The sequence below is a fragment of the Platichthys flesus genome, chromosome 14 (assembly GCF_949316205.1).
Source record: "Platichthys flesus chromosome 14, fPlaFle2.1, whole genome shotgun sequence".
NCBI classification, from domain to species: domain Eukaryota; kingdom Metazoa; phylum Chordata; class Actinopteri; order Pleuronectiformes; family Pleuronectidae; genus Platichthys; species Platichthys flesus.
In genome coordinates, this window is record NC_084958.1 from 5160597 (window position 1) to 5185652 (window position 25056).

At 41.6% G+C, this 25056-nt stretch overlaps 2 protein-coding genes across 3 annotated transcripts in view; one reads left to right on the forward strand and one right to left on the reverse strand.

The window, feature by feature from the left end:
• The first annotated feature begins 604 nt into the window (after window positions 1-604).
• xrn1 (5'-3' exoribonuclease 1) lies at window positions 605-20862 on the forward strand. 2 transcript variants are annotated; one of them, XM_062404135.1, is made up of 41 exons: window positions 605-798; window positions 2209-2441; window positions 2959-3056; window positions 4359-4468; window positions 4571-4681; window positions 4774-4859; window positions 4975-5062; window positions 5181-5349; window positions 5618-5685; window positions 5958-6095; window positions 6201-6367; window positions 7068-7157; window positions 7392-7548; window positions 7746-7865; window positions 7979-8148; window positions 8402-8519; window positions 8756-8851; window positions 9212-9315; window positions 9785-9919; window positions 10161-10323; window positions 10557-10670; window positions 10842-10940; window positions 11064-11179; window positions 11342-11488; window positions 11581-11670; window positions 11942-12077; window positions 12208-12264; window positions 12392-12524; window positions 12658-12727; window positions 12831-13026; window positions 13178-13267; window positions 13378-13464; window positions 13902-13952; window positions 14837-14917; window positions 15034-15171; window positions 15346-15478; window positions 15576-15739; window positions 16556-16669; window positions 17076-17181; window positions 17275-17462; window positions 17582-20862. In XM_062404135.1, exons 1-41 carry the CDS (start codon window positions 724-726, stop codon window positions 17945-17947), a joined length of 5172 nt encoding a protein of 1723 aa, XP_062260119.1. In that variant the 5' UTR covers window positions 605-723; the 3' UTR covers window positions 17948-20862. The 2 variants fall into 2 exon arrangements, with proteins under 2 accessions (XP_062260119.1, XP_062260120.1); XM_062404136.1 differs by having other exon boundaries at window positions 13381-13464.
• Window positions 20863-21117: 255 nt separating this feature from the next.
• Window positions 21118-25056, reverse strand: part of col15a1b (collagen, type XV, alpha 1b) — a 49580-nt gene continuing 45641 nt past the window's right edge. The window contains exons 40-43 of the mRNA XM_062405356.1: window positions 24974-25048; window positions 24625-24822; window positions 23636-23751; window positions 21118-22632 (exon numbers count right to left, since the gene is read on the reverse strand). Of these exons, the coding sequence (XP_062261340.1) occupies window positions 22410-22632; window positions 23636-23751; window positions 24625-24822; window positions 24974-25048 (612 nt within the window). The 3' untranslated portion in view covers window positions 21118-22409. The remainder of the gene's footprint in view (window positions 22633-23635; window positions 23752-24624; window positions 24823-24973; window positions 25049-25056) is intronic.

Sequence of the window (25056 nt, forward strand, 5' to 3'; positions counted from 1 at the left end):
TAATGTTAATATCACCCATGTTTGTATAAGAGCATAAGATAGGTTAATGCAGCTATTTGGGGTTCATAGTAGGAAAAACACAACTGTTACTAATAACATTAATATTGACTGTTTCTCAATTAAATATGACAGCACAGCAGTATGTAAATCACTGTCAGCAGCGACGTTAAACACTCCAGATTGGGATGGGTGATAATATAGCTAACAACCCAATTGTTGAATCTAGACATTATATTTTTAACAATAAAAAAACTGAAAAAAAGGTGGAATCTGTCCAAAATTACGGGATATGAAAAACGTGTTAGTTTGAACCTAATCAAATATTGCCAAAATTATTTCTGACGAAGGAAATTAAAATAGGAGTGAAGGTGTGTCTCCTTTTTTATGTATAATCAAGATTTTTCGAATCAAAATGATGGTACTGTAAATGTACTCAAAAGTGAAATCATTGTAGCGAATTATGTAACATATTTGGCTGAATATCTTGTTTATTTTATTTATTAATTGTTTGTTTTTTAAGGGAACCGATTGTGATGGTCAAAAAAAATTGGAACGTATGTTTCACGGCTGGCGGCGGAATGTTTTAGTAGACGGACCACGGACAACTAGCTAGTTAGCCGCCGTTGGAAACAAAACCTGACTCCAGTGAGAACAAGTAGCAAACCACGGCTGTATTTTACCCACATAGCTGAACGTCTGTACGCCCGGTTCGAAGAGGTCAAGATGGGGGTCCCGAAATTTTACCGATGGATTTCCGAGCGCTATCCATGTCTCAGTGAAGTTGTAAAGGAACATCAGGTAGGAACGCAGCTTTTGAATATCGTTAGCTTGTCAACTAGCTGCAGCGTTAGCCCGAGCTAGCTGCTGGCTACCACCGAGCTAAGTGCAGAGGGCCGGGGAAGTTTTATTTCACGTAGTTTACCGATGTTGTTGCCCCGTCACAGCTCAGCTCTACTGTGGCCAAATACTTTCGACTACATTATTCATTCACAATAATCAAAAGAAAAACGCGTTGTTTACCAGACGCTTGCCAGTTAGTTTACTGGTTGGTCTCCTACGTGTAAACATTTTGACCGTAAACAGGTCAGACTGAATATAACATGAAGGTCTTTGTTGGGCGAGAACAGTCTGACCAATAATAAACTCCACACAGTCAGCCTAACTTCACCTAACGCTGTTACAGGGAAGACAGGCTAATGGTTCCCAGCAAGGTTCCAACCATCGTGTTCTGCGATGTCTGTTAATTTCTAAATGTTTGTGTTTTCATAGTTGTTGCTATTAAGCCTGTAGTCAACACCGAGGGGGGCTATTTCTAGTTCACCACACATTATTATGTTTTTATTTTATTCTTCAGTTTCACCGGAGTGAACTTCAGTGTCCTGTTTCCCTGTGTAGGGAGGGAGATAGTGTTTCAGTGCTGGAGCAGCACTTTCATCAGCTGGACGTGACTCAGTGTCCCACTCATTGCATAAGTCAGCAAGCTATCAGTGTCTGTAAGACTGTGTGAGAGACGTTTACCAACAACCTTTACATGGAACACAACTGGGTATCGCAAATGTGTTCTTAGCTCGCCACTTTATCGACTTTATCGATTCAAGCTCACAGACTGGAAATGAATCCCACTGCTACTCAACAACATTGTTGTCAGTGTTACTGGGGAAAGTTTTAAGCTAATTTGTGTCAGGCAGGAGGATTCTGCTAGAATACAATGGCCAATGGTCTGTATTTATAGAGCACCATTATTTTTATTTTGGCTGTTTCACACATCCATTGCATCTATGTGCAGCGCTTTCTCTATCATACATTACCCATACACTGCCGGCACAGCCATCAGGGAATTTGGGGTTCAGTGTCTTGCCCTAGGACACTTGGGCAGGTGGAATAGGGAAGACGGGAATGGAACCACTGACCTGGTTAGAAGACGACCCACTGTAGTTAGAAGACGACCCACTGTAGCTCCTGAGCCACAGCTGCCTGACCTTTCACATATGGTGCCCAATGTTTGTGATATGAAATAAATCCAGTCTCGCAATGCTTACACGCAATAAAAAATATCACTTATCACAATTAAATATTTATTGAGGGATGCATTACAGACCGTCAAGGAAGAGCAGTACATTTATCAAGGCGGAAAATAATGCTAAATGTATTCAACCATTTATTGATAATAGTCATTATATAAAATATTTTGGTTCTTACTCTCCTCAGATCCCAGAGTTTGACAATCTCTATCTGGACATGAATGGGATCATCCACCAGTGTTCCCACCCGAACGACGAAGATGTCCACTTTCGCATCTCAGAGGAAAAGATTTTTGCAGACATCTTCCATTACCTGGAGGTGCTCTTCAGGATCATTAAGCCCCGCAAGGTCTTCTTCATGGCTGTGGATGGTGTGGCGCCGAGAGCAAAGATGAACCAGCAGAGGGGAAGGAGATTCAGGTAGACATGGATGTAGATTGAAAGAAACAAATTGAAACAGACTGGAATTTAATCAGATGTTTAGCTAAATGCCATTATATTATTGTTATGGAATAGTTTATAGCTCTTTTGTCTTTAAAATCGTGCACCTCTCAGTTTCGAAGAGACTTGATAATGATTGTTTGTTAATTGCAAGGTTGTTGGAGTAGCTGAGTGATCAAATTAAGAAGTGGGTTTATGGTTGCTCTGTGATGTTGAATCCCCACTGAAGATAATGCTGTATTCTAATTTAGTTATCATATCAGGATTAATTACGATGGCAACTCTGATTACAAATATATTTTTTTAAACTGTCAGGATGATTTTTAATTTAAAAATAATGATCTGCTTGAGAACATTAAATCTGTGTCTGTATGAGCGAGCCCAAAAACAGGCAAACTGATTTGTGCTCAGTCGGTGGAGACTGGACTGAAGGCAGGTAACAGCCAAAGCCCGTGAGTTTGACTTTTGGGGGGTGGGTGTCTGTATGTTTGCTTAGGTCAGCCAAAGAAGCAGAGGACAAGATAAAAAAAGCCCTGGATAAGGGAGAGGTCCTTCCTACAGAAGCTCGCTTCGATTCCAACTGTATCACTCCAGGTAGGGATGTACTCAAGCTTTACACAACATGACCTCACACAATTTGAACATATATTTGTTAATATCAGTTCATTTGTTAATTATAACATTCTATTTAAGTCAAATTAATATTATTAAATTCTAAAAAATATAATTGGTGCATGGTCTGACAATCGCTCTGAGGATTTCATCCCGGTACTTCAGCAGTCAGGGTACCGTTTGCTTCCCCAGACCATCACTGACCGGTCATGCTAGAGGATGTTACAGGCAGCATAACATTCACCACGGCGTCTCCAGGTTCTTTCATGCCTGTCAATCACTGCACAGTGCTGGGCTCTGAGCACAGGTCCCAGTAGAGGAAGTCAGGCCCTCATGCCACACTCATGTAGTCTGTTTCTGACAGATGGTCAGAAGCATGCACACCAGTATTCTGCTGGAGGTCATTTTGTAGGGCTCCTCCTGTTCCTCAGGAAGGAGCAGATGGCTTGAAGCCTTTCTCCGGCCTTGTCTAGTTCCCCTCATGTAACAGCTGGTATCTCCTCCATGCTCCTGAGTCTAAGCAGGGAGACAAAGCAAACCTTCTTGCGACCGCACATATGAATATGCAATCCTGGAAGAGCTGAACTACCTGTGCAACCTGATTAGTGGCAGGTACCGCCTCATGCTACCAGCAGTGATAAGGACACTAGCAGAACACAAAACTAGGGACGAATCAGTCAGTTGTTGTCATTTTCTTTTGCACCAAAGCAGGTGAAATTGATTCATAATCACTTTTGCTTTCTATAGGGACAGATTGATTTCCCTGCAGTTAAACTGACTTGGTGTGTTCCCTAAAAAATGTTGTGCAGCGCATTATCTTGGCACTGCATTGCATGAATTCTCACCCATTTATGGTGTAAAATAACACATTAGTCAATCCTAGCCGTGCTTCTGTCTTGCTCCTTCTATTTTTGTAGTTCATTTTAACACAGTAGTAATCCACGCCACTATATTTCTCCACACAAAACCTTTTTCAACTTTTGACAAAAAAGAAAACTTAAATATTCAACTATTGCTCTATACCTGAACAAATGGCGACAGAAGTCGTTGCTCATTCTGGTCTGTTTAGTCGACACCGATTGCCTAAATGAACCAAACCAAACTCATCAGAGTTTCATGAACTGAAACCAACAGTTAAGATGTGCAGGCAATCTGTAGCCACAGATACTTAATAGATTATGAGGTGTGAGTGTGCAACACAGTTATAGAATTAGAGTGAAGAAGATATGTAAATTTGTTCTGACTAAGATAACAATGAGTCCTTTAAACACATCCTTCCTCCAGGCACTGACTTCATGGCAAGACTTCAGGAGCAGCTCAAATACTTTGTCCACAACAAAATATCCACTGACAAGATGTGGCAGAATGTCAGAGTGTTCCTGTCTGGCCATCAGGTGAGTGAACTTGACACCTTGCTCTTCTTGTCATTTCTTAGTTACTGGAATTGTGTTACTGCTGCAGTCAGTAGTGCTTGTACTAAGTGTGTTTTTTAACAGACCCCAGGGGAAGGAGAACACAAGATCATGGAGTTCATTCGCTCTGAGAACACAAGGCCGGATCACGACCCCAACACCCGACATTGCCTATACGGCCTGGATGCTGACCTGGTAATGTTTGTGTGCCTGTGGTTTAGACTCACATTTATGCGTTTGTAACGGCTCAAATCCTGCTCACACTGTCCCTTCACTCTGTGTTGTAGATAATGTTGGGTTTAACCAGCCATGAGCCAAACTTCTCCCTGCTGAGAGAAGAGGTCCGCTTCGGAGGAAAGAAAAACCAGAAAAGGTGCCATATGCTTTTCTCTCTCTCTCATTTCCCAACCCTATTATGAGTAAGTCTGTTTCTGTCAAACACAGCTCTATCATTTCTTTACCCTGATCTCTTCTTTTTGTCTCATTAGGATAACTGCTCCAGAGGAGACAACTTTTCACTTACTTCATTTGTCTCTGATGAGGGAGTACATCGACTATGAATTCTCTGGGCTCAGGGTGAGACACACGCATACAAACAGGCACACGATTTTGTTGTTTTAATTTTTTCCATTTTATTATGTGTATGTAGGCTGTTTCTGATTTAGATATATATTTTTTTTCTTTTCTTTTTCAGAATCATCTTGGTTCTGATTATGACTTGGAGCGAATAATAGACGACTGGATTCTAATGGGCTTCCTTGTGGGAAATGATTTCATCCCTCACCTCCCTAATCTGCACATTAACCATGATGCTTTGCCTTTGTTGTACAAGACCTACATCAGTGTACTTCCAAGCTTAGGAGGTGAGACACGCACACCCACAATTGTTATGATACAATACTCTTTTAAATTAAAGTTAAAACGTTGCATGAAAATATGAAACATGTGCAAGAGTTTCTCGAGGTCTTGTTATGTTAGTTCAAAGTGTGTTTGGTCTCAAGTAGTTTTTGTTGTGGAGGAACTACTAAAAATAGTTTGTACATGTGAACCCTTGTAACAGATTTATATATTATATTTTTCACTATTAAAGGGTACATCGTATCCATAAAAATAACTTTTTTTCTGGCCCAGGTTATCTGAATGAGAACGGTCATCTAAACCTCAGAACCTTTGAGAAATACCTGGAAAAGTTGGCTGAGGTAAGACCACGCTCTAAATCTGACTGGAAAGTCTTTAATAATGTCAGTGATGCTGATATGAGTGGATGTTTATTCTCTGAAGTCATTGGTGCTGTCATTTTTTTTATGATCTTGTGCATGTGAAATAACCATTAACATTGTACAGCATAGGCAGCTGTAATGTAAATTAATGTAATGTCAGGCTTGTGTAGCCTTTAATCACAAGCCCCATTCCAAATAGTAATGGTTTGGAACTGTATCTTTCTTCTTCCTGTCTCCTGCTTCCCCCTCAGTTCGACCGGGAACATTTTAGCGATGTGTTTGTGGACCTGAAGTGGTTTGAGAGTAAAGTTGGCAACAAGTATCTGAACGAGGCAGCTGGACTTGCAGCAGAGAAGGAAGCTGCATCCAAAAACACAAAAAAGAGACAGGTAGAGACATGCAGTGATTTAAAAATAAAGTCAACATTCATTCAGTTTTGTCCTGTTTTTAGTGTTCCATTTGATTAATAAATCCTATCTTGTGTGTGTGAGTAGGATTCTTCTGTCAGTCTGGCACCTCTGACCTCATCAGAAGAAGCGGCTAGAGAACGAAAGGGAAAGACGGCAGAAGATGACGATGAGGAGGATATGTTTGAAACCGAATTCAGACAATACAAACGCACCTACTACATGACAAAGATGGGCGTGGATGTGGTTTCTGAGTGAGTTGTTGTTATAAGCAAACACACAATCCACTAACACGATATCATACAAGTTGATTGTATCTGGGCCTTGTGGACAAGTGAGGAGACACAAGAAATTCAAGTGAACATTAAAATAAAACTTCAATGTTCCAAAAACATGCATAGAATTTTTTAAGGGTCACCTGGCACACCGCTTTTTAGACGACATGTAGTTCAATCAGACAAGTCGCATATCAAATGTTAATTGCATCAGCAGAACATGTTTGTGTTTGGCATAAAGACTCCAACTTCATCACTCCTCTAGATATGATTGATTCCATAGATTTAATCGGACTGATGAGCAAATATTTATTACCCTCCATCGAAGCTTACAGGTGGATGCTGGGGTGGTGGAGGCTTAAGCAGCTGGCAGCATACTTATGCAGTGGGAGGGGCAAGTCAAAGGAGTGATGGACATTTTTTGACAATTAATGTGCTGCCAAATTGTGTAGACTCTGCCGATTTTGCAGTGTGGGGTATGTCACAACTTAACTAAAGTAATTTCATATTAAAAACAATAGTGTATCTATGTGTCAGTGTAAAATCTAACATTAATAAGTAAATAGTTTCAAACCCACACTTGATCGGTGAATATTTTGAGGGGATTTTCAGAAGTTGATGATATGTTAATTTGTAATTTGCTTGTTTCCTTAAGTATCTCCTCATTCTCCATTTGCAGTGAGTTTCTTGCTGATCAGGCTAAGTGTTATGTTGAAGGCATCCAGTGGATTCTCCACTACTATTACCACGGGGTTCAGTCCTGGAGCTGGTAAGTACTTCTCTGTTATATGTCACTCTCTGCACTTTTCTTTTAGTTCCAGTGGCCTGAAAAAGTCAAGATCGTTTTATAAAGTCTCCTTAGAAATAAGAGTACAGAATAATTTCTCAAATGTAGCTTCACATGAAGATTTCATATATCACTACACACAAATCCCCAGTTATAGTGGAAGTCTATTTTGTTCTATTTAAAAATATGTGTTATAATGCGTATGTGTCTCTCTAGGTACTACCCCCACCACTACGCCCCCTTCTTGTCTGACATCAGGAATATATCTGGGTTAAAACTGACCTTTGATATAGGGAAACCCTTCATGCCCTTCCAGCAGCTTTTGGCTGTCCTGCCTGCTGCCAGTATGGAGCTGCTCCCTGCGTCTTACAGGGTAACACACACACACACACTTATCTACATGTTCTCATACATTAGTATGTGGATGCAAATGTCACCATCATATTTCTTTAACACATTACCTGTTTTGTCTCCATGTGGGAAACCAGTTTGAATATTAACCACATAACAAGATTATTTTGGGAGAATATGAAAGTGAAATATGTTAATATGTTCATTTCATTATTCCAGCACCTGATGAGCAGTGAATTTTCGCCCATTATTGAGTACTACCCACTTGACTTTAAAACGGACCTCAATGGCAAGCAGCAGGAGTGGGAGGCTGTGGTGCTCATCCCCTTCATAGATGAGGTAAACGCTTGCAGGCAAACACTGGAGGAAAATAATGCCGCAGTTATCAAAAAGAAAAACCTTTGTTAATAGTATTAACCACATGTGTGTGTGTGTGTTTATTTATTCAACAGAGGTGTTTACTAGCAGCTATGGAGCCCTGCAATGACAATATGACTAAAGCGGAGAAAGCCAGGAACTGCCACACGGAGTGCGCGGTCTACTCGTATGACAAAGAGATAGACGTCCCATACACCTCCTCCCTTCCTGAGTTGTTCCCTGATATCCCCCACTGCCACTCCAGGTAGATAAGCACTCACTGACCCACACTCACCCTACACAATCCTGATTTGTGAGTGTGACATGTAGTAATTTCTTGCCTGTTCACTGTATTATGAATTATAAGATTAGAATGAACATGCACAATGTAATTCCGATTTCCTATTAATTACTGCTGGTCATAACATACCTTTATGTCTATGCTGTCAGATACCTATCAATTTACCCACAGGCTGTCGTTCAATGCAGTTTTATTGGGTTGTATTTGTCTGATATAGAGTCGAGAACATCCCCATGGACGCCTGGCATGTGAGTTTGGACCATGTCCACAGGCGACTGGATCGCTCGTCTCTGTACTTCTGTGGCTTCCCCACTCTGCAACACATCAAACACAAGGTAAGGTGTGAGTACGTGCAAGCGTGTGTGCGTGTGCAATATACTTGCCTTGAATGGCCCACTGGCCCTAAACCTTTTGTATGCAAACTACACCCTAATAATTAATACTAAAACTACATATTTGTGTCTCAGAACTTCTTTTGTGTATGTCACTATTGTGTATATTGGAAGTATGACAATCTCTTCTGTCTTGTTTACCCCTCTCACTCATTCGTCGGCTCTCTCACTGTCTTCAGTTCTTTAAGAAGAAGAGCGGTGTGGTCGTGTTCCAGCAGAGTAGCAGAGGGGAGAACATGATACTCCAGATTCTTCCCAGTGAGGAAGGAGAGACGGTAAAGTTTTTTTTATTTATTCATGTTGCTCTTAAAAACAAGAACTCTTATCCTGCTAAAAATAGTAGGATAATTTATAAACTAAATCAATTATTCAAAATATTCCCTATTACAAATTTTCTGAGGTCTAAATCGTTAAAACTCAAGTAACAATAAAGAACTTAAAAGGCGCTTTGAGTTTGAACGCAACTGCAGACCTTAACAATAAAAGCTGGTTTGCCCTGGTCTTACTCTCTGTAAATTTTGTCTCTTTTTTTTCTGCTGTTTTATTTTGAACTTATTGGGTTTCTATTCCTGCCTTTTACTCACACTTACTGTTTCCCTCTTCTGCTCTCTTTGTTTTTTCCTCTGCGACTCTAGATATGTGACGATGCTGCTGCACAAGTACTGGGGAAGTCTGTGTTCGTAAACTGGCCCCATCTAGAAGAAGCGCGCATCATTGCAGTGACAGATGGAGACACTAAGTAAGAACCAGTACAGCAAACTGTGTCTTCACCAACAGTGAAGTTAAATCTGTGTGAAAAATCACTCTGACATTGGTTGCAGCTGTAGTGTCTCTTTGTAATCCTGTCTGTTTTGTTTGTTTTGGAATTAATCTACAAACACGTAGAAGCCGTTTATGTGCTGCCTTTTGTGATTGAAATGATTTATCAAACATAAACGACTCAAAACAAACCGTTATGTTGCTGAGAGAAAACGCTTGAATTGGGACCATGTTAATGCTGCAGTACAATGTAATGTTGGCTGCTAGGGTGTCTTTTGTGAACCACTGGGTGGCCCCAAAGTTACAAATTCATCAGACGATGTAACAACCTCACCAACGTTGAAATGTATACAAGTATCTCAGTTGGACCATTGTTTGGAAGCTCGGAGTTTGTCTCTGTATTTGTGTGAATCCCAATATTTGAGGCAAATCTTTTGCCTGTTTTGCAGGTTCTGTCTGGAGGAACATCTAAGTGTACAGAGACTGTATGACGGCTCCTCCACTCCCCCTCCCACCAGAGTCATCCGTATGTCGGACAAGGACCAGAAGGATTGGGTGAAAGATGTTCAGGGAATCACTGAATAGTAAGACACAAAGAACAGCAAAACATTTTTGTCAATTACTCGATAAAATATAACCGTTTCCATAACAGTGTATTGATTTGAAAACGCATTGTTGCCCTTCTCATTTGTGGAGTATACCCTTTAAGCCATTGTAACAATGTTGTACTGCTCTGTTCTTACCTAAAATCACAGTTAAGCATCAAATTGTTGCCTATTGCTTTTATTCACCATTCCTTTTTAATACGATATTTTCTTTCCCAAGTTTCCTGAAACGGAAAGGCATCATGGTGAATGAGACATCGGTGGTTTTGTACGGCCAGTTGCTGACAGGAAGGAAGTATGTCCCCAAATCCGATGGAGTTGTGGAACTAGAGAAGCAGTGGGCGAAACAAATTCTCCCCTTCGCCTACCAGACCGTGGTCAAGGTACACATATACATATGCAGCACATAAAGGAAGGCGCAAACAAAAACCTATGGAAACAAGTAGTCAAACCCGCTAAGCTCCATTTAGGGAGTGAGTTTGAAGCTAAAAAGGTTTTCAACATTCATTCATGCTCATAATCCATCAAACAGAAACACACAGTTGCATTATTTTGATAACCGGTGTAACTTTGTCACTAACTCGCTCGTGAACTGATTCTCCCTCCGTCTCCTCAGGACATCGAGGCCTTTTACTCGTCTCTGACGTGTTTTACAAGCTTGGATGAGCTCTTTCCTCAAGGAACGACGGTCTTCATGGTGGGGAACCCGTACTACGGTAACATGGGGGAGGTAAGTCATCTGCTTTACTTCTCCAGCAACCACATCATTGTAGAAATGATGGATGATTGACATTTTAAAGAAAATTAGTTGCAGTTTTTTTGTCTTATTTTAAAAACAAGATATATTTTTATCAAATATGTCCTCATGAATCCCCATCTCTTTTTTTTTGTGGCTGAACAGGTGCAAGATTCCAGTGACGTCATCAAAGACGGTCGCGTCCGTGTGGTCTTCAACGTGCCGCATGAGCCACAGCTGGATCCTTTAATCCAGAATCAGCATGTAAGAGATGCCGTTCACATTTGTCAGGGCATTTAACTGAGAATTTGTTAGTCATGTTAGAGTATTTTTGTGCCTCGTATATGTATGTTTACCTATCTGAGTCGGTCTGTTTTTTTTTTGTAGAAATACTGTGTGAAATACAGTCCTGGATATGTTCTGGCGTCTCATCTCGGCATCTCCGGCTACCTCGTGTCCCGCTTCTCAGGAAGCATCTTCATTGGGAGAGGCTCTAAGAAGAAGTGAGTATAGATATAGAAATATCATGAAAACATCACTTGTTTGTCTGTGTATTTAACGTTTTCGATCTATACGTGTTGTATGATTTATATAAACACACTCGAACAAGATTTTCGTCTTTGTCTTCTGTGCTCCAATCCATTCGTCTTCTTCTCTTGCTCCAGTCCTTGTGGGGAACAAAAAGCCAACGTTGGCTTGAACCTGAAGTTCAACAAGAAGAACGAGGAGGTTCCTGGATACACCAAGAAAACTGAAAAGGAGTGGCTCTACTCGGCTGCAGTGGAGGACCTGCTAGCTGAATACGTGGACAGGTAAAAAACAGAAAAGATATGTTTTAATACATACATTTAAATGTTGCCTTATTTTAATATTTTAAAATTATCTTTTTTAAATATTTTTATAGATTTTCTGAGGTATTCAACCTGGTGTCCAGGAACAGTCATGATGATGTTTTCTATGAAGACGACGTCTGGCCTGCAGCAGACCAGAATGGGTAAGACCCACAAAGAGACCTTCCATATACTTCTGATTTAGAGCAAACGTGACAGTTGATTGTAGCCTTGATTAGAATTAGAGCTTTTCCAACATAAGGTTTTACCTAATTCACTCAAATGACATCGAGATCATATTATCACTTTGTCTTATTGATACTCTATTAGAAAAAAAAAAAATCTGTGCACATCCTGAAGGGATTCTATCTTGTGACTTCATTGAACTTGTGGTGTATTTATCAATTTTCCCTGATATTGATGGACTTTCCACAGGGCCCAGAAAGTTGCTGAAATCACTTCATGGTTGAAAAGTCACCCAGTCAACTCCATCGGCAGGTCGTCATGTGATCTACAGGTGCTGGACTCTGCCATTGTGGAAAGGATCGAGGATTTAGTTGAGAAATCTAAGGTGACTCTTACTCACACATGAAATCTGACTTTTTCATTAAGTCTCTTCATCTTTATAATGTCAGTACTCTTATTTGTTCTCTTTATAATGTATAATCCCCTTTCACAAACCTCTCCTCTTGTTCTCTCAGGTGAAGAAGAGCACTAGGAAAGTCCGCGTGACTGTTAAACCTCATCTACTCTTCAGGGTGAGTTCAAAATTCCACAATATGCATGAGGACCGTGGTTTTAGGAGCATTAGTACAAATTGAAAATGACACACACTTTAAATGTACATGTTATTTAACACTGATGAATGCCGGTATCTGCGTGTAGCCGTTGGAGCAGCAGCAGGGTGTAGTTCCAGACCCAGACGCAGAGTATCGCCTGTTTGACCGAGTAGTCAACGTCAGGGAGAGCTTCAGTGTCCCACTGGGGCTCAGAGGAACTGTCGTCGGTATTCAAGGAGGTGAGGTCACACGCATTCATCATTTATTTTATCCACTGATGTCTTTAAACCGCTTTTAAGCAATTTTCATAGAAAAGGGAAAAATATACATATTATATCATTCTCACTGTTTTGTGTCTGTTTATATTTTCAGCGGAGCGTGAGGCAGAGGTTCTCTATGAAGTGCTGTTTGATGAAGAGTTTGCTGGTGGTCTTAACATCAGGTGGTCACACTTTTCACATGTCTGCATAATAAAAGAAACCCCCACGCCGGCACTACCAGGCGGATTTCTGACCAGATTTGTTTGCTTTTGTCTTTCTACTCAGGTGTTCATCACCTCGTGGTTACCGCCTCCCACCCTGCGCTCTCATCAATCTTTCCCACGGTGCCCGAGTGGATCAGACCTCCCACAAACTCACCGCCATCGTCAAACCTCAGCCCGCAAGTGGCGCTAACTTCCACTCACACAGGCAGATGACTGGCCTCAACCATTCCCCAAGGTCACCCTTTATACCCACACAGGTGAGTGGGGACAATGCAGCCACATTGTTTCTTTTTCCTGTTTGCATTGATGAAGCAATTGGAAATTATTTGTCTTGAGTAACTGATCCAATCCTTTTTTCCATTTTCCTTTCTCCTCTCTCTGTTCCACCTTTCAACTGTTCATCTGTAGCATAACAACAAACACAGTGGGGGAAAGGCAGCCTCCCAGGGCAACAGAAACTCCCCCTCTAAAGGTCCCATCCAGAAACAACAGGGCAGAGTAAGTGCAAGATCGTCTCACTTTTATGAGCTGTATTCAATTGACCAATATGTTAATGTAACTTTTTTGAAATATGCTCACATATTATGAATTTTCTCCATATCTCAAAGCAGAATAAAGACGAGTACGGAAATGTGTGGCAGTCAATGCAGAGCATGGGCCCTCCGAATAAACCTCCTGCCCACTGGCAGAATAATGTAAGTGTGTGTGGTTGTTTTATCTGAATATAAGTCTAATATAGCACCTTTCATGCAACTCAGGTGTTGCCAGTGGAGCTGAGCTATCCGTTGAGACTAATTATTATTGACCTCAAGATTAAAACATTATTTTTATTTGTTTATTTTTTAACAACAGCATAAAACAAGTTTAGGGGAAGACATCACTGGGCATTGCCTGAAACACAGATCACAAACAAGACCACACAGAGAGTTGACATCAATACTGAGCCCTAACCTTCTCAGGAATGGAGCCAGCTCAGCTCTATGTCAGAACATGGAGGAGGCCTTAGCAAAAGACAGCAGCCGGTAGCTTTGACATGACGCAGAGTGATCAGGACTGAGGAGCATCTGGCCTTTACTTTTGGACCTTTTTATGTGTGTTTCAGTAAAAATTTAATTGTCTTAATCAACTCTAGGAAGGACACAACCAACAGGGGAAGAACATGCACACAACCTCTAACAATGCTGTGAGTGTACACACGCACACACACTCATTTCAACTCTCATAATTATATTTTGTATGCTACAAACAACATGAAAATGTTGATGTGACTCTAAAGGGATAGTTCACTGAAAAATGTACATTCACTTATTATCTAATCACCCCTTTACTGATGGAGGGGTGGGTGAAGTGTTTGAGTACACAAACATTTTAGGAGTTTCATGGGTAAACAGTGTTTTAGCCCAGGTGTCCTTTTCCTAAGACCTAAGAAAACAACAGACAAAATATGCCTCGATACTGCTCGTGTGGTGTCATCCAAGTGTCCCAAGCCCCAACTTTCCTATTCAACGCAAAACAAGGTAATTTACACCTATTTTTTAAACCTAAATGTCCACTAGCGGAAGTAGTGGATGTGGCCACACGATGGTGTGCCCCAGGGTCCATGAACGCACCTTGGAGGACGTTATCAGAGGACGTTTTGACGTATAAGGTGGTTTAAATGACCTGGTTTCAAGTAGAGTACGAATGTCCGGACTTGCGCACACTTGGACATCACAGGAGCAGTTATCCCCACAAGCGCTGACGTGTATGTGGACAGTGAGGTGTATTGGTCTGATTTTGGATAATCACTTTTGCTTTAAATGTCCAGTGTGTAAGATGTAAGTGAAAGGGATCTATTGACAGAAATTTGAATATCAAGTGCTCCTAGTGATGTTTGTGTTTGATGAGGCCACCATTTTTCTGGTAGCCCAGACTGGAAAAACTAAACACCTTTTTGAGTTTATGAAAATTTGGTGTTGCTACAGGTTCTCTTTCATGTCTGGGAGGGTGAGGTGACGGGTATTCAGCTGCAACATGCAACTAAATCCTACAAACTGCAACTTTAATGTCTGTGTCTGTTCTCTACAGGCCCCAGTTGGTGGCATTAGGCTGTTGAAGAAAAATGAGGAACCTGACTTCCTTCTCCCTTCACAGAACACAGGCAATAAGGTACACACACACACACACTCTGGACATTCCCAACCTTGTGTCCCTCAATGAGATGTAAGGGGAAAACACACACAAACACACTTTGATTAAACTGTGATGTCTTTTTTCTCCCTTAGACTTCGACCGAGTTTGAGGATCTCATTGCCAGTCTAAAGATCTCTACGGGTAATCAGCAGACCCCACCTCCTCCAACTCCTCCACAAGCACCCACCACCCAGTCAGATGGCCCACTGTCTCCACAGTCCTTCGCCATGGTGAGTAATGGAGGCACTGGTGGTTTGAGATGACATTGGTTTACTAGAGTTATAGCCAATAATTTGCCACGCCGTGCCCTTGTCAAAGATATTTTGGTTGGTGGCAGCCATGTTTGTTTTTCAACAAATCTTTACTATTTCTAATTGACTGTAATTTGTGTTGTGCTGCTGTAGAAGGGAACCATGGTACTGAAGGAGATGCTGAAGATTGATTCCGGCACAGGTGGCCCCCCTTTCCTGGACACTGCTCAAACACCCCCCTCTGGAGGCCAGCAGCAGAATAGAAGACGATCATCCAAGAAACTAGGTATCTCCTACACCAGACCAGTTTACATGTTTACAAACCAAGGCTTGTAGGCTTCCATGTTTTTTACTCCATTTCATCCCTGTTTCTCTTCCTCAAGCTGCAAAGATGAATTCCCCCCATGGTGACACAGCTTCTCCTGTATCAGCCGCCTCCCCCAACCTCTCCAATGCTTTGTTTACCAGTAAAGTGTCAGAGCTGGCATGTGTCTGTGTGGGGCTAGGAATGGTACCACCCGATTTCAGCTTTATGCGCAACAGACAGGTAATACAGCACATTTAAATTTTGTCTGTCACAATACACACAATGGCTTCAGTAAGGTTTGCAACCCCTTCGACCACCACAGTTTCGTATCCTTGATTAAGAGATTTAGAGTCCTTCTGAAGCAAACTGACTTGGCATAGTTTGAAACGCACTTAGCTCTGTGTATAAGGTTCCACCACTTCATGTCAGGACAAAAGCCAAATCATGGACTCCAAGTAGCTCTCTTCATCGCTAGACCTCAATTTTTAAAGCTTTGTGATTTCCCAGCAGCGCTGTGCATTGAGCACTGTGGCCTGAATATTTGAGAAAGAGAAGTTTGGAAACATCAGGATTCTTGATTTGCCCAAACTTGAGTATCCGGCTTTATGGTGGAGTAACTTGACATAAGCTACTTTGAGTATATGGCAGCCTAGCAAGAAGAACAAAAATGTATCTGGTCTTATAAGACAAAAACTGAACCCTCTGGACTCCATCACCTGTCTGCTGACGAACAGCTGTCACTGCTCACCCCTTTTTGCCCCACAGTGCAGGGAATCTAACCGTTAAGCATAATAATAATAACCCAAAGCGCATGGCCAAGATGTCACTGGAGTTGCTTTGTGATGAGTCCAGATGTTTTAAGACACCTGTAGATGGCCGTTCACAGGTGTTTCTCATCATTGTAGAATAATTGGAAGTTTAAAATGAAATGTACAACACAAAGAGTGCAAAGGCTGAAGGAGTCAGAATATTTTCTGAATTACCTGCACATATATGTTTTCTATATCTAGACACAATACCCTGGGCATTTTAACGAAAACTATCCTGTCTTCACAGGGTCACGTCGTGTGTCAGGTGAAACTATCCAATGGACTGATGGTTCACGGTCCACAGTGCCAGTCTGAAAATGATGCCAAGGAGAAAGCTGCCTTCTTTGCCCTCCAAAGACTGGTACAACACACACACACACACACACACACACACACACACACACACACACTAGTGTTTATGTGAATGAGAGAATGTGTGCTTGCAATTGTCAGTGGTTAAATAATTAAATCAGAAATCTTATGATCGTCAAATGAACCTTAAATATATTTTTAATCTAAAAGGGGGGAGAAACGAAATTCAGGAAGATAATTGTTAATTTTAATAAGCAGTTCATATAAGCTCATTGTGGTCTTGGTCGGTAACACAAATCACTGTGGACATTAACTTTGCAGCATTTGGGGCTAAGACAAGATTCATAAACTGATGATTTGACCAGGCAGACTGTAAATATGCATCATAACACAGGTATTGTTGTTCTTTAGATTTAGATATTCAAAGATTCACCGTCTGTCTTGTGTGTCTGCAGAACTCAGTGGGATCGGGCTTCCCACTCCCACCCGCTCTATATCCAGGAGTGGGTCAGATACGACCTCCACCCATGGGAGCCATGAACCGGGTCTTTAACCAGCAAGGTCAGTCTACATCATCTCTCTACAGACAGTAGTAACATTAACATGATCTCATGTACATGTTGTTCTCTAATGTTTTTTTCTTCTTTTCTTCAGGTGGTATACTGTTGCCCCCGCAGGGTTTTGGCCCTGGCCCTGGTCCTATGTGGGGAATGGGACTGCCCCCGCACCACCAGAATCAACCGTTTTATGGAGCCCCAGGAACCTTCCCTGGTCCCCCCCGGCCCCAGCCTGCACCAGCAACGGTGCCCATCGGCTCCCACAACCAGTTCATCCCATTACAAGTAAACACAAACGCACGTTGGGACGTAGAATCGTTGTGGAAGTGTTTTTCTGCTTCTGCAAGTAAAGCCGTGCTCTCGTCCTGGTAACCCACTTTTCTTTTGTCCTCTGACCCTGACAGGTGACCAAGAAGCGGGTCTCGGCCACCAAGAAGAACCTGGACAGCCGAGAGTTTTACAGCGCCGCACACACCGTGGCCAGGAACCACTCACACAAACCCCCCAACCAGCCCTCTGGCCAATTTCAATTTCACAGTGAACCACAGAGCGGTCAGGTCAACCACACCCACCAACATGCCACCAACAGCAACCCCACTATGTCCGCTACCAGTCTAGCTGATGGTCTCTCCACAACGACCGCATCCCCGCACACCCCCCCGAGGCAAAACAACCCAGCAACAGGTCACACCCCTGGCTCTGGTTCCGCCTCCAAGAGGAAGCACAGGAAGCTGGCTGTCAATTTTGAGGCAGCTAAAGTCTCAGAGTGATGAGCTGGGTTTTGTGTAGATTTTTTTAAGTTGCTGTTTCAGAGCCTGACTCCGCATCTCAAAAAGAAAGTTTCTTTTCACTCAACATTTTAATGTAAAAGCAGCTTCAGTTTCCTTACTTTGGTCTTTAATGAATGGGGATCTGAATCAGAACACGGGGAACTCTTTAAATATATTTAAAGGAAAATTGATTTATTACAGCTTCTATTTTTGTAGCTCCTATTCAGGCAACTGCTAGGATCAGGACAACATGGCGGCATCAATGAAACAGCTAATACAAGCACTGGTTGTAAACAAAACAGGCCAACAGTACCATTACATAACGTGTAAACATCCAAAGCTGCTGATGTGAGAATAAATAGCATCGCCATTAATTTTCACCCCCAAATCCATCAATGTTTCAGAAAACAGATTCTCTGACTGTCGCCATGTTTGAAAATGTCATCAGGTTTGATGAGTACTGTGTCATGGATTCATCAGACTCCTCTTGTGTTTTCGGTTATTTAACCCAGCCTGGTGAGACTGGTCAACAGTAACAGTGACCAAGACCTAGTGAACACTGCCTTAAAGGTGCCTCATTTTTATTAAATATGCATTTTAGAGGGAAAAAACTGTTGAATCCGAATACAGGACTCAACATCATAATTTAGCAATTAAAAGATGTATTCTCTTAGATCTATACACAATATTTCCACAAAAAGCTTTGCTCCTGTTTTGACGTAGCTGCAGTTTGATTGAATGTGGCCTTTCCTGTACAGCCTCCCCACATTTCACTCTCCATCCTAACTCCTTCAAATCGTTGCAGTTGATTTAAGGACAGGGGAGTTCTCACGCTGCTGTCTTCCTGGGTCGAGGACCTCATGACCCCGTTCACACCTGGTATTGACATTCATCCTGAGGGATCCCAAGAGCTGATCACAAGTGTTCAGCTCTGAGTTCAGGTCTGACCGAACCCAAATGTGACCAGAGATGCGATTACAAAAAACAGAGTAGGTGGTCGTCTGACGTGGCCACATTCTTTTGTGTGAAAGCAAATGCGTCCTGGGCCACATATTAAAGTTGCGCCCACTCAGCTAACGTCCTCTGACCCGCTGCAGTTGTTGTTTTGCCACAATATCAACACTGACCACCAAATAAGGACCAAACCTTTTGTTAAATTGATCAAATCTTTCCTCATAGCTGCGCAAATTCAATTATGAATTCCTTCCGCCCCTCCCGACTCCTCTCTGGTTTATTTTCTTGAGCAGGAAGTGAAAGCAGAGCGCAAGTGGTCACATGTTAATACCAGGTGTGACCAGACAGACTTAACACTGTCCACTTGTGATCAGATCTCTCAGGAACGGACGCCAGTACCAGGTCTGAACCGGGCATGTGGCCACACACACTGGGAATCATCATCTGAATGCTGATTTGTTGAGATCTATCATGCGCCTGGTCACATCGGGATGTTTCGGAAACGCCCTTGGATCAAATTTGGATGTTGGTTACCAGGGACATGTGGCGGTGACAGACGCTCTCTTTGTACTCGAGCCTCAGATTTGCACTGCAGCGATCGCTCTCTGAGTAATGTTGGATATTTGCATGTTTGTATGTTCAGAGAACTGTGTTTGGGCCTTGTTTTGTTTAGGGAGTGTCGAGTAGAGAGATAACCCGTCTGTCACGGCTACACTTGTACATAGTGCTCACACATTAATGAATCATTACAGCCATTTGTATAAAGATACACCAGGTTTGGATCAGCTGTGTGAATCAGGCTGACATTGATGAAGTTTTTCAATGTTACCAATTTAATTACTAGCAGAGTCTCACTCAGCGTCCTCAGTGAGGCGTAGAACCTCCAGAGTTTTATAATTTGCAGTTTGTTTTTATGAGCTGGACCCTGTGAAGTCCTTTACTTTTATTGTTGCAGTTTACAGAATGATTTTAATCTTGAAAAAGAAATGCAACTAGACATACAAGACCAATCTTGTCTGGAGATTGTTGGCTGATTTTACACAGGTGGAATTTGTTGGACTATTTTCTCGCTTCCGCTCAGATAAGTTCACAAAAATGTTTTACCATACTTTTGACATTTTAAATGAAAATACCAAAATTCGAGCCAAAAAATAGGATTCTATTGATTTCTATGAAGACTCCTGACGTGTGACCGATGTTGCATTAGGAAATATCGTTTGTCTGTCAAACATTTGTTTCAATCTGATACTTTTTTATTGAATCTTCAGAAGGGTGTGGCAGAAAAAGTCACTATTGACATTAGGAGAAAGCATTAAGTAAGCTTGCAAATAGGTTATTTTATGTTTTGTATTTGTGTAAATGAAGCCAAACAGCAATGTAACTCCTGTCAGTAACCAGTACTGATATATTCCTGTTATATATCACTGCCTGTGTATCACTCTATAAACATTGTTCCCATTAAATTCTAAAATCTCCGAGATGCTTATCTGAATTTTATTTTCGTTTCACGTAACGCGTGAATATAAAACTTCTCTCTTTTAATGATCTCTTTTTTTTTCTAGCTACTGCTTTTTTGGATACACTTTTATAGACATCGTCGGGTCTTTTCTAAGTCATCTGAAAAATTATTGTTTCAGTGAAGGAGGCAGCTGAAACCATCACTTATTTGACCTTGTCCTCGTTTTGAGGGTTGCAGATGTTTAATACATTTTGTGTATAATTTGAGTTGTCAGGGCTGATGTCTATCTTAACACCGACCCTGGGACTCAAGTCTAAGATGCTCTGGTGCAATAAGAGGACATTTTTTAATGTTTTTCAGATTGAAGCACACTTGTTATATCTGTATTTTTTCTTCTTTTTATTTCCTCTGGAAACTACAAAGATATTAAAATAAAATTAGTTAATGTTTTGATCCAGGAATGTGCTGTACATATCCATTTAATAAAGTGATTCTTGTTAAACTGTGCTTTATTCTTTTTGGCATTGGTAATGTGAAGTTGTTTTTTATTAATTAATTTACAATGGAAATATGTTTAGTGTGAAGGGGCATCCTGGTGGCACAGGGGACTGACAAAATGCCAAGAAAACTTGGCTGCAGCACCAAAAAAAAATTATCACACATTACGTCTATGGGGACATTCCAATGATGTGTGACTGATATTTAAAGTTTCAGAGTGTACCATTTAAGTGTAGGAACACAATTTGCCTTCTTCAAATCAAGCATTGAATCCATAAGCAATAAAACGTATCCATACTCTCTTTACTGCACAGGTTTTACTGCCACAGCCTCACTGGTCTGGTCGGCCCAGTAGCTAATCTTCGCAACATTCAAATATTGTCTGTATGGACTTAATGACTCTAATTTATTTGAAAAAACGTAGGAAAAAAAAGTTGGAAAAGTTAAATCCACTAAAACAAGACAAGATCATCAGTATTGCACCTTCACCTCCCACAAACTAAATAATCAGTGTGATAAGATTAAACAGAAAATATTCTGAGGAGGTGCCACAATGAGGCGCTCTTTTCTACAGAAGCTGAGGGACGCACCCTCCAGCTAATGCCCTGGACACACGTGTGTCTGAAAAAGCACATGGAGGCACCTCTTAAAAAACACAAAATAGGACATTTTATTTTCTGCGAGCACCAGTCAGTCAGTACAAATGTCCCCTCAAGTTTAGTATGAACAGAAACTTCATAGTCACAGATCAGCAAAACAAACACTTCCATGAAAACCAGGCCTACGTCATCTTTACAGGCACGAGACTGCAACTACGTCTCAGTCGAAGCACAGTGAGCGAAAAACCTTCTACATCTACCTCTACAGAGTAAGAAAGTAAAACATTTGTCAACAACAACACAAATACATATATATATATATATATATATATATATTTATATATACATGTTACAACATCTTCAAGATCTGAACTTTACTAGATTTTTCACACTATGTCCCGCTACAGTATAAATTAATGAAATTCACACATTGATTTCAACTCTAATGCTAACGCTAAAGCACAGATGTTAATGTTGAGACTAGTTCAGTTCACAAGCAGCAGAAAACTTGAGAAAAATATTTGAAATATCCCGAAACCGACAACAATCATAGATAAAGGAGTGTAAACAAAGCTGTTGGCGGGTCTGCAGGGGGCGCCACACTGCGATCATGGGTCAAGCCTTCAATGTTACCTGGGTACTGTGTTTATTTGTGTAGCGAGCAAAGCGTTGTGGTAAATGTGCCCTATTTCATTTTATTTATTCATTTTTTTATATTTTCAATATGAGCGTGATTCAACAATTAAGAAAAGAAAAGAACAAATTGGGGAAATATCGTGTTTTTCATCCGTACTCGAGAGTCATGTCTATATCATCATTATGTGTGTATGTGCCTGCGTGTTTTTCCCATTCATGTGCACAGTGTTCACATTTTCTACTATCAGCATGCCTGCATGTGTAATTCTTCATGTGTTAACGTGTGTGTTTGTGTGTGTGTGTGTCCTCTGTTAACTCAGGTCCTCCTCAGATGTGTGTTGCCCACGTATGTGTTCTCTATGCACAGCACGACGTAGGGGTTGGAGCAGGAGTGGGTGTGTTGCCCCAGCAGTCGGCCCGTCTGCAGCAGCGCGGCCTGGCCCGTCACCGCCATGTCGCCTGTTCTCCACGCCTCGCAGTAGTTGTGGGTCAGGCGGATGCCCACGGTGCTGGAGCCGTGCCACACCAGCTTCTCTGGCCTGTCGGAAGAGGGGGGGGGGGGGGGGGGGTGAGAGAGTGGGGAATATATGAGAATCAGAAACAAAGACAGATAAATAGAGACTGTGTGCTGTGTTTCAGGTCAACGGTCACTCATACACGACTGCAGTTCACCAAACTCTGATGTTCTTAGCCATGAGGAGCAATGGTTTATTCTGCTCCTCGCACGGACTGATTGGAAGGGAACTAGGAGGCAAAGGTCAGATACATGTGCGACCGTCCACGGACTCAGAAAGGTTTAGGCTCACAGGGAGCAGAGTTTCACGCTCTCCCTGTGTCTGCATGTGCTTTCACTTCCACTTTCCTCCCAGAAAATGATTCTCTCATGTATAAATTTAAGGTTTTCAAAGGCCTGAAACTAAGAGCGTGAACCCTAATCCAGCTGGCACTGGGTGATTGGCAGAGCACCTGGAGTAGACCAACGCAGGCAGAGCGAGAACATGCAAACTAAAGTTAGAACCCAAGACTCCTGGCCTGAATTTGGCGATGGGCGTGTCGGGGTATGGAGAAGGCTGGGGGAACACCTCCATCTGAACCAGAGGACCAATCAGTGCAGGTGTGAGCTGTTAGCTGATTGGTCCTCAGGTTTAAAAGGGAGAGACCAGAGAGAGAGACAGGGAGACGCACAGGAGAGACACACAGGTTTGCAGGTGACTGGTACAGAGAAAGAGAACAATATTGCTTATTGTAAAGCAGCATTATCTAATAATGTCTTTAAAGTGCTTCATCTACCCCATCATCTGTGCCCAAATGCATGCTGGGAGATGTTCACAGATACTTCAGCTCCTGTTGATTGCACAAATGTTCTTTTCAGTGAGAGCTGCTGCTCATGTGAACATGAGATTTATGACCTGTCTGATAGAAAAGACGATCGGTTTGGATGATCCCTGCACACAAATACTTTCCCTTACTTGCCCACATGTCACACACACATATACACACACACGCACACACTCACACACACTCGCACACACAACCACTCACCATGCTGAATCAGTCATAACGTTGCGTCCGTCAAAGGAGTAAATGGGAGTGGATGGATTAAATGTTCCTCCATTCCCAGAGAAGATGGACATCCAACTACTGAACAACACTTCACCCTGAGGAGAAAACAGGAGCAGAATAAAGGGAAAATACTCAAAAGATGATGTCAACAGTAAATACATCATTTATCAGGATTATAACTTTAAATATGTAGGAAAACACAGAAACAGATGTATTCACCCCAAATAAAGATTCATTTCTTGAAGTTAAAAAACATGATGTAATAAACATGACTGAAAAAACTGTGATACACCACAGGGAAATATTGTTTGTTATGTTATTTGGTGCAGGGGTTTTCAAAGTCTGAGACTGTGAGTCTCTCCTCAGATAAAGCCTGGATAAAGCCCCCCCACACACACACCTACCTCAGTTTACTTGCATACTTTTGCTCACTTTTCATTCATTCAACAACAGAGCAAAGACAGCCTTGTTGCTGTTTGACATAAACTTCAAAAGCAAGCAAGATAAATAGATAAATGAATAAAAGTTTGAATAATTGATAAAAAAAAAAAAAGAATGCATTTGCACAATGTGATTCATGTGATTACAATGAATCTGTACAGACCAACAATGTGTTGCAGGCCAAAAAGATAAAGCTTACATTTAAAAACTAATTGTTGCTTTTATATATTTTATTGAAACTTCTATGTAACTTTCCTACTTGACTTCAATGTAAAGGGTCACATTTAATTAATAGTTTTCCATCAGGTTGAGTTAGTGTGAATAAATCAAATAACTTAAAAAAATAAAGTTAAACTTATGTGCATAAATATATAAACATATATTAAACACACTATTTATTTCATTAAATCACAACTGAAACCCAGCTTTGGATGTCATTAGCGACTTGATGTTTAAAACAACAAATCAGGCCTCAATACAAAGCTACCGTGACAATTATTCTGGGGTACGTTTTAATTTGTCCTTACCCTGAGATTAACCACTGGCATGTCATTGCGGTCCGCCTTCCTCACGATGGTGGACAGGTCCTGGAGGTGTGAGGACAGGAAGGCCCTGTACGTGGCCGTCAGTCCCACGGAGCGCGCCTGCTGGTAGCACTGGAAGTCGGCCCCCCGGATGCCACGCATATCCCCTTTCAGAGGCGAGTTCAGTGCTACCAGATGGAGCTGGTGGGGCGGAGGAGAAATACACTTGGTCCAAATCTGACACGTTATCCTTCACGAAATCTGACATCAGTGGGGCTGGTGTTCGGCCAAGTCATTTTTATGTGTGCGTGCATGTAGGTGTGTGTGTAAGGGAGAACATGTGTTTACTCACCCCAGGAACAGAATTAAAGGTCTGGGGTAGTACGTTAAAGCTTGGCTGATATCCTCTACCGCCCTCCTGCAGCTCCTGTTGGA

Bases quoted from the DNA above. Each gene is read 5' to 3' on its own strand.
- xrn1 (XM_062404135.1), top strand. From the start codon at position 724: ATGGGGGTCCCGAAATTTTACCGATGGATTTCCGAGCGCTATCCATGT. The intron at 8,149-8,401 runs GTAGATAAGCAC...TGTCTGATATAG, and splicing joins ATCCCCCACTGCCACTCCAG to AGTCGAGAACATCCCCATGG. The intron at 12,728-12,830 runs GTGGTCACACTT...CTTTCTACTCAG, and splicing joins GCTGGTGGTCTTAACATCAG to GTGTTCATCACCTCGTGGTT.